The sequence below is a fragment of the Apus apus genome, chromosome 4 (assembly GCF_020740795.1).
Source record: "Apus apus isolate bApuApu2 chromosome 4, bApuApu2.pri.cur, whole genome shotgun sequence".
In the NCBI taxonomy this organism is placed as follows: Eukaryota; Metazoa; Chordata; class Aves; order Apodiformes; family Apodidae; genus Apus; species Apus apus.
Genome location: NC_067285.1, coordinates 77,959,758 through 77,972,857, shown reverse-complemented (window position 1 = coordinate 77,972,857; position 13,100 = coordinate 77,959,758). Strand labels below are relative to the sequence as shown.

General features: G+C 35.7%; 1 protein-coding gene across 4 annotated transcripts; it reads right to left on the bottom strand.

Annotated features, from left to right (window-relative positions):
• Positions 1 to 559: 559 nt before the first annotated feature.
• On the bottom strand, positions 560 to 13,095 carry CEP44 (centrosomal protein 44). Of its 4 annotated transcripts, none has more exons than XM_051619951.1 (11): positions 12,959 to 13,095; positions 10,241 to 10,390; positions 9,480 to 9,627; positions 8,346 to 8,492; positions 7,287 to 7,394; positions 6,170 to 6,301; positions 5,589 to 5,798; positions 4,005 to 4,074; positions 1,838 to 1,965; positions 1,546 to 1,583; positions 560 to 763 (listed from the first exon to the last, which is right to left on the bottom strand). In XM_051619951.1, exons 2-11 carry the CDS (start codon positions 10,327 to 10,329, stop codon positions 715 to 717), a joined length of 1,119 nt encoding a protein of 372 aa, XP_051475911.1. In that variant the 5' UTR covers positions 10,330 to 10,390; positions 12,959 to 13,095; the 3' UTR covers positions 560 to 714. The 4 variants fall into 4 exon arrangements, with proteins under 4 accessions (XP_051475911.1, XP_051475913.1, XP_051475912.1 ...); XM_051619953.1 differs by having other exon boundaries at positions 6,170 to 6,298; XM_051619952.1 differs by lacking the exon at positions 12,959 to 13,095 and adding an exon at positions 12,518 to 12,575.
• Between the last annotated feature and the right edge of the window lie 5 nt (positions 13,096 to 13,100).

The window sequence follows — 13,100 nt, the reverse complement described above, 5'->3', positions numbered from 1 at the left end:
AATCATAAAACTGTTGCATTTCTTTGTATACTGGATGGTCTCCATCTGTGCTGCTGGTCTTAAAATGTGTTGGGTAAGAATACTAAAACACTCAACACATCTCTTGCTGTCACAGTCTGTGGACTTACTTGCACATTTCGGTGTTTAGGATCAAACTGACCCTCCCTTTGTCAGTGTTAATGGAAGCCATAATGTGTTGGTGCTCTCGAGCTCAGCATGAAAATTTATATTTAAAAAAACATCAAAAAGGCACATATTTAAAATCGTGTATTTAAGCTTTCATTAGGACTTATTCGACAGTACAGATGTTAAGATGGTATGTAAGAAAGCCTCTTGGGTGCAATATGCAAGTCCCAGCTGGAATGTTTCCAACAGGATGTAAACCACGGTCCTCAAGCCTGCACTTTAAAAAAACATATTACTTAGCACACTGCTAACAAATGCCAACACAAAAATACACTGCTGTAATGACTTCACTTTACAGAAGTGGGGGGAAGCTATTTGAACAGTTTCTAAAACCAAAAAATAGGAGCCAGGCAGAAGGAAATCAATACACAGATGCGTTAGAAACTATTTATTCAATGGAATAAAAGCATTGGTGACCATTACAAATGTGATATATTAAAAATGTAATGCTGTCCAAACATACATATTAGTTCTGATGTCCGTAAGTCTACAGAGACCAGGTCTGAAGATCTGTGCTTTTATGTCTTCTTAGAGGTCCTTGCTTGAGGCTTTCAACAATTCTGAGGTTTCCTTAATTCTGAAATTAAATTTTGCTTACACATATATTCATATATGATAATAAATAACTGATTTGTCTGTAACTTTCTAATAAATGCCAAATGCTAACAAGCAGCATTAAACTTTGTTTCTTCTCATATGTCCTTTTCCTTTGCAATTGGTTTGTATTTTAAATGCCTACCACATAACAATAAATATTAAGAATACATCAAGAAGTATCCCATACAATAAAAAGGATACAGCTTTTTTCCAGGCCAGGCATTTATAGAATAGAAATCTCTTGCTAAAAAACCATTATACAGCAATGCATTTCTCTTTAAGTGTAATAAAAATATTTCTTAAAAAAAAAAAAGAAAAAAGAAAAAAGAAAAAAAGAGCATACAGATCTCAGGACTTACATCTGTAATTAAACACAATTTAATACAGTTACTTTTCCTTAAACATTAAAAAACAGAGCTAAGAGTTTTAGGTATTTTTCAAGAAGTTGCAAGTACCAGGGAATCCCTATCAGAGGATAAATAATATTCCTATTCCTTGTAAACCAGAATCTAAACACTCTTCAATCTCTAGTTAATACTATTTAGAATGCTTTCTATTGCTTTTTAGAAATCAAAACAGTGACTCATCCCACAAACACAGAACTGTAAGTGGATTTATTATCCAGTAGAGTCATAAGGAAATGCCACACCTGATGTAGAGACCTTTGAGGTTTGGAACACATATGTATGCTCTGTATATGCCCTAGTCCAGTACAACTCCCTCCTGGGAAATGAATTCCTGCTGCCCTTTCCCATTACTTACATTTTACTTATTCTTTCCATTCTTTGTCTTGTTGTCTCCTGCAATTTAAAAGCAACAAAGTTACTGACCTCTTCAAAGCTAACATTTTTCAGATGGACTTTCAACCTGAAAAAATCATAGAGAAAATGTGACTTTAACCACTGTTTATATATCAAAAGGATTTTTATGAGGCAGAACAAGATGTGATTTTGCCTTGTTTTTTCACTAGCAGTATATACAACTAAAACTAATGCTTACTTGTTCTCTTGACCTCAGAAAGGAAATCAACTAAGCATTTGCCAGTTTTACTTACCTTTGAAATATCTGTCAGACCATGAGAATTAACGATCATGGCTTTGGGAGAAGGGTCTGTGGATAATAGTGAACTATATCCAGACGACTGATGAAGACTCTCTGGCATCTCCTCCTTCCTCTCTGTATCTACAGAGAAATACTCATTTTTGTGTCACCTTTGCCTTTTTGCTCTCTCATTGCAAGGTCAGCTATCAAATAGCTTGATTTACAATATGTAATAACAGAACAGAATGCATTGTTTAGAGTGGGAAAAAAGAAAAGCTACTGGTGAGGGTCCAAAATACATTTCTCATCTCCTTAAAACGAACTGCAATATACTACTATGTATAACATGCAAGAGAAACTCAAATGAGATTACTAGAAATGCTACCTTTATCCTGATTACAGTGAAACCAACACTTAAGAAAGTCTAATTACAACTTACAACAATGGGTCAAACATTTTAAAGTTATTCAAATAGTTTACATTATTTTTATTGTAAACTACCTGTTCAAACATGTCTTTAATTTGTAAGTAACCTGTCTTAGAAGCAGCAGAAACAAACAAAATCTTCACCTTCTTGTTTAGTTTAAAATTTGTATCAAGCTCTTGCTGTTTCCCTAGCTCTTCTCCCACTGGGATAAGTTTAACATCCATTTAGCACAAACAGACTTTTATTTTACATTGGGATGGCTTTGATACTCTTTGAAATTACAGACATTATTGTCAGGAAAGAGAATTTAATATTAAAAAAAGCAACACATCCCACATCCTTATTTTTAGTAAGGCCACCATCCATGAATCATAACTTCAGAACATGCTTAGCTACGCTATTTTGTATCTAAAATCATATTAAATTATTTTAAAGCCATTACAATAAAAAAAATGTTTCTGATGTACAGCTGTGATTCCTGAAGAGCACTACAACCAAAGAGAGCATCAAAGCATTCCAAGTACTGTACATCTCAGAGTTTAGATTGGTCACATAGCTTGTATGCCTAAAATTTCTTGAATCATATTTTAGAAAAAGAGAAATAACATATTCAGAAGAATTCTAGAAGTCTGAAAATATGAACATTCTCTTTTAAAGACCATCAGCCTGCTTGCTGACTATGAAGTCCTGAAGCAGTAACGTACCAGTAAACTTAGGAAAGGAATTGAACAGGTTGCAAGCTTTCTAAAGTGTGTAAAAAGAAGGTCCCATTTCTGAGACTTCAAAATTAAAACAAACTTTGACATAACCAAAAAACTGCCTTCCTAACCTTCATGGAAACTCTTTACTGAGATTTTCTTTTAATTTCAATGCAATAGTCCAACATTGGACAAAAATGCCTAGTAAGTGAGAATGGGAAATAAAATATCTTCCTTACTACTGGTGGTAGGAATAACAGCTGCCATAGAGGAAACAGGCCGAATTAAGAAAGAGAATAATGCAAGGTAAGGGCTAAAGAGCTACCACTGAGGAAGTGAGAAGAATTATTTATGGCCTGGGAAATGTTTTTAATTTCTTTTCACATGAGGCTGTTTCATTTACTTCATGTACACTACCAAAATTAAGTTGGAAATGGAAGTAAAAGCTATTGTCTTGCTCTTCAAAATTGGAAAGTTTAGCAAAAATGCTAGTTGGATAACCACTAACTGCTTCAAAAGGAATGAAACAACAAAGAATGTTCCGCAGTGATTTGAAAAACAACACAAATTATGAATGAAGAAGCCCTGATTTGTCCTAAGCTCCATTATAAAAGTAAAAAACAACATAAATGTGACACTATTTTAATTATAACAAACTTGTGGCAGCTAATAAAATCTCTTTCGTTATTACAAATAGCATATTTTTAAAGCATTATGGTAACTGCTTTAAAGTGTAACTAACATTGTTTTTCACAGCGTTAGCTATAACACCTTTGAGTGTTTGAGACATATTTGAAAGTTTTAGTAATTAATTACTATTAATTACTATGCTTTATATTTTTCTTAATGCTTAAAAACTGTTTCAGTAAATAAAGCTTCTAAAGAATAAATGGAAAACATTAAATGACTAGCGGGTTAATTTCTAATTTGCAGCAGGCAATTATATTCAGAGGTCACTAAGGTGTAATTATCTACTTAACAGTCTTTTACTCAAGGTCATCAAGAAGTGTTTAGCATATGATGTTAAAAAAAAAAAGGAAATCATTAATACTCACCAGGAGAAACTAGAATCCTACTAGAAGTACCTTCTTGACTTATACTGCTGAACTCTGTAGATAAGTCCCCCTGAAATAAAAGTTTGCTGCATTTTAGCCATATATCCTGTTTAATTTCTCTTTTGACAGAACAAAACTATATTTAAGCACTAATGTATGCATTTGCTAAACCATCCAGATATGTTGGCACTGCAGAAATGTTTTTACAGGACCAAAAAATCCAAAATTTCCATACATACATTGCATTAAAAACTAAGCCATTTCATGAGGTTTTTTTAATATCAATATTGCTATTCATAGATAGGTCAACACCAGGTCCAAACATAGTGCATATAGTAGTACCTTCTGCTTCTAGTGGATACTCAGAAATGTAGCTCCGAGTAACCAATAACCAATGAGTTATTGTTATAATTTGAAATCTCAGCCTGTGATACAGTGTATCACTTCATATACTCAAGCAACTATATCAGTTAACAGAGGAAACATTATACCCAAATAAGTAAAAGAGGGAGAAATAGTACATACTGTGTGGGAAGAAGCTGAGAAAACCTGCAATTAATGTATAACCAAAAAGAAAAAAAAAAACGGGGGGGGGCCGAAAAGAGAGAGCTTTCAGTTCCTTTCATTGAAATGGATTTGGTACCTATACACTTTCCCAGAGCTAAAAACACAGCTGCTGCTACTTTGGCAGCAGAGCAAGACAGATCTCAAGAGTTTTCCTGCTATGTTGGCTAGATGCCAAAAGCTCCCTGGAAAATGCAAGAATAAGAAAAAGGAGTAATTCTGAGTTGCTTCTGTATCTGTGAAGCACAGCTTGGATGGAATTTCTTGAAACAAAGAAGCAGCAACTCTCTGGCCCAAAGGGCTATTTCTTGGCAGTTTTTAAATGCTTATTGCAAAAAAGTTGGTGTTTTGAAGGTTTTAAAATATATAAAAACATCAGATTATTTTGCTTTGAAAAAAGACAAGCAAGAATGCCACATACAAACTAAATTCAAACTTGTTTCTGCAGATGACTTCTTTCAGTAACATGCTGTACAGAAATACAATTAGCTTACTGGAAGTTTTTGAGAGTATTAATGTTAAGTATTTTCCAAATACTACTCCAAATCTTTGAACTGCAATAAACACATAACTGAAGTAATAATAAACTAAACTTACAAAAATAAAAGATTCAGCCTATCACACAAGCTATCCCATGCTGCTACTGTCATAAGTGCAGCATCTCTTGAACAGAATACACTTGAAACCAGAGACAAAACTGTCTATGGCTGTTCAGCAGAAGGCCCCTTAAGACTGTTAGCAGCAGAAACATTATCATTGGTGGTGTTATTTGGACTTCTGTCCACTAATAATTAAATTACAATATCCATAAAGAATTAATTTCAAATGGCAAACCACTTGAGCCATTACTGACCTGAAACTGTGTTGAAAAAAACAAGTGTTTGAGAATGCAAATCCTTATAATTTGAGTGATCATGCCTTAAAAAAAGTGAAAAGCATACATCAGAAAGCAAGAACACAGGCTGACAACACTGCCTCTTGGCAATTTTTGCTAGAGCCAAAAACCAAAAGTTAATGTACCTTTTTTGACTGCAACAACAGTTCTGTTTCAAGAAGCAAAACCCGGCCTAACAAGTTAGTCCAGTCCTTCTCATCTATGATCACCTTTCCTTTCAGTTTCTCTTCTAAAACATGGAGTTTTTCTTCCATCCAATCGAGCTTATGAAGCTTTTCCTGGCAATCAGCAAGCTGACTCTTCAAGAACTCAATCTGAGAATTATCTTCTGTGATCTGAAATATGGATAAGAACACGTCCTCTAATTTCAAAACAGATATAATTCAAAATTTGATCAATTAAATTAAGTGGAATCTTCCTCAAGTTCAGCATCACACTCTGCTACATTAGAGAATTATTTTTCTTTCAGAATTGCATAATATGCCTAGTCATGGAACTCAGCTTTTAAAAAAACTGTTGGCAGAACTGGCTCTTGAAAGGATAGCACAATTTAACTTACATTTTTCAACTCTTTAAATATATTTATATCTATTAGTTATACTTAAGGAGCATCCAGCTCTCTTTCTAAGACCTTTATTCCTTTAGCAAACCCCGTAAGAAAAGTTAAGAATACATGCAGACAGCATCTTAAAATAAAAATTCTTACTTGTTCACATTCAACTTCCACAACATCATGTTCTTCTTCAATATCTCCCTGTGCTGGAAGGGGTAGTGGGTGAGGGTCATCGCTAACTTCATTACTAACTTCATTTCCCAAATGCTGTCCTACTTGAGGCTTCTTTCAAGCGTGTTGAAGGAAATAAATAAATAAATTAATTAAATCACTGGTGTTACTCATTACAAGAACATTGCAATTCATCAGCCAAGTAACTGATACAACTTCCCTTTCATAAACAGTAACGAAGGCATTAATGTCCTCTCCTATTCTAGGAGACTTGTAAGTGTGGAATGGGAGGTATGAATCTCGCTGTATGTATTAATATATGTATAGGCAGTTCCAACATCAAAACCACCACTCAAACAATTCAGAAAAAAAGTTTAACTGATTAGAACTCTCTCCTCTCCTTGACACCTGTCAGTAAAATAGCCCTACTATGTATACATTTCATTTCCTTTGAATGTGCCAGAGAAGTCATTCCAAGTATTTTCTTTTTAAAATGTTTCTATGCTAAACCAGTATTTTCCTTCTAAATAGAAATCACTTACATTTACATTACATTTACAGGACTTGCAGTCCTGTAAGTTTTGTATCATTTTACTTTGCACTCTCATAGCAGAAAATACTACGAAAGCTGTGTCATCCACAGGCCAAGAGTAGTAAAACAAATAACTCCAAGTGTTACTCTTGTAAAACCAAAGCCAAGAGGAACGTTACACTAAAAAAACCTTTGCTGAACAGATTCAGACGAAAGAGCAAGAAGTGTTTTTAAAGCTACGTTAAAAATATTGCAGTGTTAGTTCACATACACTTCCATCTCCAAACAGGATGTTCCAATTGCATCTTCATTTTCATTGCTGTCTCTCCATTCGATACAGTTCAAATGGCAAACAACAGTACTAGATCATTACCACCAAGACTTTGAGATCAACTACTCAGTAAGTTCAGCTATTATTTCAGTCAACTGCACTTTGAGGGAGGGAGGAAACTTGGTCTGATCAAGCATTAAAACCTGACTGAAAGCACATACTCCAGAAATTATTATACATTTATTATATAAATTAGATTTACTCGTAGACATACAGTATAAAAACTATTTTTGTACCTGTTTGGAATTCAGAGCACTGCCACAAGGATCAGCAAGGACATGATCATAATTTGACCACACTTCACATTTAAAAGATCTGAGTTTTTTCCTCTTTTGGGATTTAACCTTCAAAGTGAAGAGGAAATAATATTATGCTTCTAACAAAGGAATATTTTGCAAGGAAGGACGACACAGGAGATAGGATGACACAGCCCATTTTCTGTAATCATTAACAGGAGGGAATATTACATGGCACACACACACAACAAATTTAAACTTCTGCAGTACTATAATGCCTACAAAAAAATAAGAGAAAAATCAAGCATGATCCAAATTTATGGAGAAAATAGATCTAGAAGTGAATGACATATTCATACACCCAATAATGACTATGCAAGGCTACATTAAAGCTGGTCATAAAGAGAAAAGACAACTTGCACCAGAATTGAAAGAAAAATAATGAAAAAAAAAGTAGTAACGCCCCCCACAGTAGCAAATGAAGTATACATAAGTCTTGAAGACTACTATAAGCTCAAACAAAATAAAATACTGCAAAATATAAGACTGAAAAATAATTTTATTCAAGTAAACCGTAACACTCAGCATACTCATAGAAAAAATAATGCCTTACCAATGTACAACAAATATGATTAATAAAAAAAAACAGATTTGAGATGTCTACCATTGAAACACAAATACAAGTGTCACGTTTAAATTAAATGTTACCAAAACTTCATATCAAACAGTTTTGCTTCGTTTTTAAATCTACCTGCAATGTCTACCAGATTACACAAACATTCACTACGTGGAGAAGTATAAAAGAAAACATATCACATACTCTAAAGATACCAAGCACTGGATTTATCATCATTCTAGTATTTTTTTGTTTTATACTACAAAGCATTGGCAGCTTCTTGTCTTTTGTCAAAGTTTTTACAACTAATACTTCATACTAATTTTCACACTATTTTTACTATCAGTGATGCTGCACCTACAAATAAACTGGTCTTCAGCTTCTACCTGCAGCATCAAGCATGTCAAAAGAAACTCATAATAAAGTTATAATTTAATCAGTACCTTATCCGAGTTACTTAATTCCTTATGTTTCTTCACCACACAGTTGATAATGTCACAAACAATCTGCATTTTTCTTTCTGCAAAGCCAGACTGAAGAAACTGCTGTTTTGTTAAAATTGGTTTATATTGAAATTGATCTCGAAGAAGCTGCAACAAAGTAAGAGTTCACTTCACTTTCAAAATCACCACACAATTTACTGTAGAAATGGTATGCTCAGGTTCTTATTTTTCTACATTCCTTTATTTCATTCTGCACTTCAGCAGTTAAACCTTTTCACCTTTGGTCATATATATATATTCTCAGCTGTTTCTTTTAACTAGACTTTCAATATACTTCTTCCTGAAAGATATCATTCACAACACTTTTGTAAAGTATAACTCATTCTTAAGATTCGTTCAATAAATTATTGTAGACATTAATACTAAAAAAAAAACAACAAAGCTTTCTAAAGTGAACACACAATACAAAGTTGAATTAATCTCAGCAAATGTATCAGAGGGCTCAGTAAGGCTCCCACAGAGCCTCTTTGTAAAGAAGTCTCTGTCCTCCTCAGATGGAAAACCAGTCTAAATAAGCTAGTGTTTGTTATTATATCAAGACACTTTTTATAAAAATGTGCTTACGTATACTTCTAAGGATAGTAAAAAATTATTTTATTTTAGGTAAGAGTTTTATTCCAATTTATAAACTGTTACAAAGTGGACTTTCTGTATTAAGTTTTCATGGTGTTTCAAAATAGCTGTATTTGTTAATTGTGTTTTCATTACAATTACTAAAGTTTGCTGTGATTTTTTGCTGGTTATGATTTCTTCCTAAGGTCACTTCTATAAAACTTATTGTGTAGTAAATATTTCAGCATTCTTCACAGCTAACATAAAACACAATCATATTACTGGTTCTACAGTCATCTCAAAATTGAAATTTGGCTGACAATATCCAGCCTTTTTTTCATAAACATCTAAACAAAGACTTGCCATACAGTAACTTACTTCTCATCTTAAATCCTAACAGAATTACAATTCACGTTCCCTGCCAAAAAATTTCACTTTCTAGTAAAACTCATACAGATGTTTAGTTTTATGAGACCATACTCAAAACTGCGTCTCTTTTACAAAGAACAAGAAGACAGATACCTTATAAATAGCTTCAATAAAACGCAAGTCACTCTTTGCTGTGAGTTCCACATCGCACTTTACCAGAAGTTCTGCTATGTACGTTGAAAAAGACGTGAAAGAATAGCTGATGATAGGTAAAAATGCAGCTGGATCACCCTTTACTAACCTATTGAGAAATAAAAAGTTTTTACACAGCAGAAGATTATAAAAGTCTCTCATTACATGAACACAAACATTTAACTTGAAAGGCGTTTTAATATAGCTGGCATGTTATACCCAAGTTTTAAGGTTGGTTTTGGTTGCTTTGTTTTAAGGTTTTTTTTCCAGACACACCTCACTCAGCAGTCTTTACTGTTATCTGTAAAATGCTTGAAACAACATTTTTGTGACCCTAATATTATTTTAACATTGTCAGGTCTAAAGCTCCCCAGCATTTCCATCTCAGCATTCAACCCCTTTTTGTTTATTCTTTACAGTACAAAATTTTGTGAACAAAGTTTTGCTAGCACTTACAAATAAATTATAAAGGTGTGAGATTAATCAAAGAAAAACAGAAGAAAAAAGAATAAGAAATTATACACTTCAGAATTATTCTAAGGATTTCTCAGAACAGCAAAACTGCATCCTTTTATATTCCAGTTCACAAGTATCAAACCCCACCCACAGACATATGCTCTGCTTACTCATCACAGGGAGCAATGCTAATATTTATATATATCTTACTTACACATCATCATGTCATGGTGTATTAGCATCAATTTATTCGCATTGCCACTTACACTGTAAAATCCACATCTCTTGGATAATTTAACAAGCGAAGACCTTGTTCTATTTTTCTTAAACTTCCTTTCAGGTCTCCTGTTGCCATTATTCCAAATGCTATTCTTCTTTCAGATTATGAAATCAATGTAATATGGTACATTCTCCTCCTTAGGGGAAAAAAAAAGTGCATAAAAATTACAAAACACAATAGAACTATCACAGAAATTCAAAGGTTTTTGCTCTTTTTTAGACACTACTATCTCCTAAGTGTTACTATACAGCACTGAGCTATGGCTCAATACCAATTAATATCAGTCATAATCTTCAATCATTCTAAATGGGATCAAAGTAGCAATCCTCAATCTGATCATCTATCAAAGATTACAAGTTTCAAAGATTTCAAAGATTACAAGAAACAAGTTTCTTCACTGTTTCAAAGGAGCAGTAACAAGGAGTGAAAACCTTTTGCATTCTTAATTTTACAATGCATCTCAATCTCCTCACCTGGCCTGAAGAACAATGTCAGGATGTGTAAACATCAGAAGGCAGAACAACTCATCACAGATGACATTTCTCTATTTAAATGATCCATTAAATGCACTAACAATTGTTGGGGCATTGTTGTATAGATATTTCAAAATAGGTGCAAGTTTATTGGGATAATAATCCCAAGTTTAGAAGGAAGAGGAGACGGAGAAAAAAAAAAGGGGGGGGAGGAGGAGGAGAAAAAAAAAGGGGGGGAGGAGGAGGAGAAAAAAAAAGGGGGGGAGGAGGAGGAGGAATAAAGAGGGGGGGAGGAGGAATAAAGAGAGGGGGAGGAGGAATAAAGAGAGGGGGAGGAGGAATAAAGAGAGGGGGAGGAGGAATAAAGAGGGGGGGAGGAGGAATAAAGAGGGGGGGAGGAGGAATAAAGAGGGGGGGAGGAGGAATAAAGAGGGGGGGAGGAGGAATAAAGAGGGGGGGAGGAGGAATAAAGAGGGGGGGAGGAGGAATAAAGAGGGGGGGAGGAGGAGGAGGGAGAATCAGTTAGAAGAAAAAGTACAGAAGTTGACACTTTTCACAAAAAAAGTTCTCCTGTCTCACATCCTTGAGATCTGGTTTAATCGTCTACAGCACTTCACCCCAAAGCCTCAGTAAAAACTAATGATTAGCCTTAAAACCTGGGAGAAAATTGCCTGCTACTGTCTTCACTGAATTTCTTTTTTGCCAGAAAACAAATACTTGGAAGCCTACCAATCCAAGCAATGAGGAGGCACTGCCTGACAGCCTATACATGAAGAGATATTCTCAAGATACAGAATTTTATATAATTTCTCATGCTGACACATGAGATTTAGACCACAACACCAAAAGCTCCTAAGAGATTATGTCTAGCCTTGTCAGAAATCAACACCAAAAGGTACTCCAGTTTGCAACTTCGTTATCTGGCCCTACTCATTAAAGAAGTAAGTCTTTTTGAAAATAACTTCTTGACCACAGACTTCACTTACAACACTGATAAAAAAATCCCACAACCAACAAACAGTTAAAGTTTGCACTTGGCTGGGTTTCAAGTGTTGTTTACTTTTTTTTCTTCTTGTGCTTCTATAGTGTTTAAAACAACAATCTTCAAGAAGATTAAGATTGTCACAAGTGTTAAACTAATGTCTTCATGTTTAATTATTCGGTTCTTCCTCTTTAATCACTAGGTTCTGGATTATTAGTCACATTATGTATAAATACACAACGCTCATTGTTAAAGACTAGGGACAATTCAACCTCAGGTATTTGGAAACTGAGGCAGCTGTTATTCCTGCATTATCTTACAAAAGATCCACTCTATGGTTCTGCCAATTTAGCCAAGTCTCACAAGAAATCTCGGGGAGTCTGACGTAAAACTGACACTCTACTCTGAAGACACTCTCACAGAATTTCATCTAATCATATAGGTCGTTTCCTAGAAGTATCAACAATCCTTTCTACAACAGACATCCGGATTCAAAAACTGGCAACTACTATCACTACAAACGGAATAGCTCAAGAGATCAAAAATAAAACTGAGTTAAATTACTAGAAAATACTTCAACATACTGGAAACGTGAACACTGTGGAAAGTCCACGTAGCTTTGCCTGAAGAAACTAATGACGGAACAATTGCAGAACATTGGCTATCCATAATAAAATTAGGTATAGCAAAGTTTTAAGAGATCATAACGGCATGTGGTTTAAAGAACAACTCTCAAAATTTCACACGGTATTCAGAGATGTTAAAAAAAAAAAAAGCAGCAAGCAAACAAACGCAAAAGGCAAGTTACCAAGTATCTTAACACTGCACACACAGTCTTTGAAAAGCCTAACAAAAAGCAGTTTTCATGTCTTCTGTTAAATGGGGCGGGAAGCAGGCTGGAATCACACCATTATGCAGAGCAGTCCCAGGTACGACAGCTGCGCTTCAAGCACATCGGATACTTGTGATCCGCTCAAGGAGCTGCGCGTCGCGGGCCGGTTGCCCTGGGAGCCATCGAAACACCGGCAGAAAAAAAAAAAGCGCGGCCGAGACCCCTCCAGCGCGCTCAGGCGGCCTCGCAAGAGCAAGACCGGCTCTCCACGCGCCCCTTCTCGCCCCCAGCCCGGGCCTCCCCCGCCCCGGGGCTCGCCGTCCCTAACGAGAGGGAGGTTCCTGGGTTCGGAGCCGTCCCGCGTCGCCAGCTCCAAGGGGGAGCAAACCCCTGCCCCAGGGCCATCCTGGCGCTCACCGGGGCAGGCCGGGGGCGGAGGGCTGGCTCGCTGTCCCTCCTCCGGAGCCGACGGGGCCGCAGCCGCTCCCGCCGGCGGCGAACACCGTCTGAATCTGCCGCCGCGCGACCCAACGGCCGCTTCCGCTTCCCGCGCGGCCCC

Coding starts and splice junctions, on each gene's coding strand:
- CEP44 (XM_051619951.1), bottom strand. CDS start 10,329: ATGGCAACAGGAGACCTGAAAGGAAGTTTAAGAAAAATAGAACAAGGT. Junction 1,966..4,004: donor TAGGATTCTAGTTTCTCCTG/GTGAGTATTAAT, acceptor ATTTCTCTGTAG/ATACAGAGAGGAAGGAGGAG. Junction 1,584..1,837: donor GTCTGACAGATATTTCAAAG/GTAAGTAAAACT, acceptor TTTAAATTGCAG/GAGACAACAAGACAAAGAAT.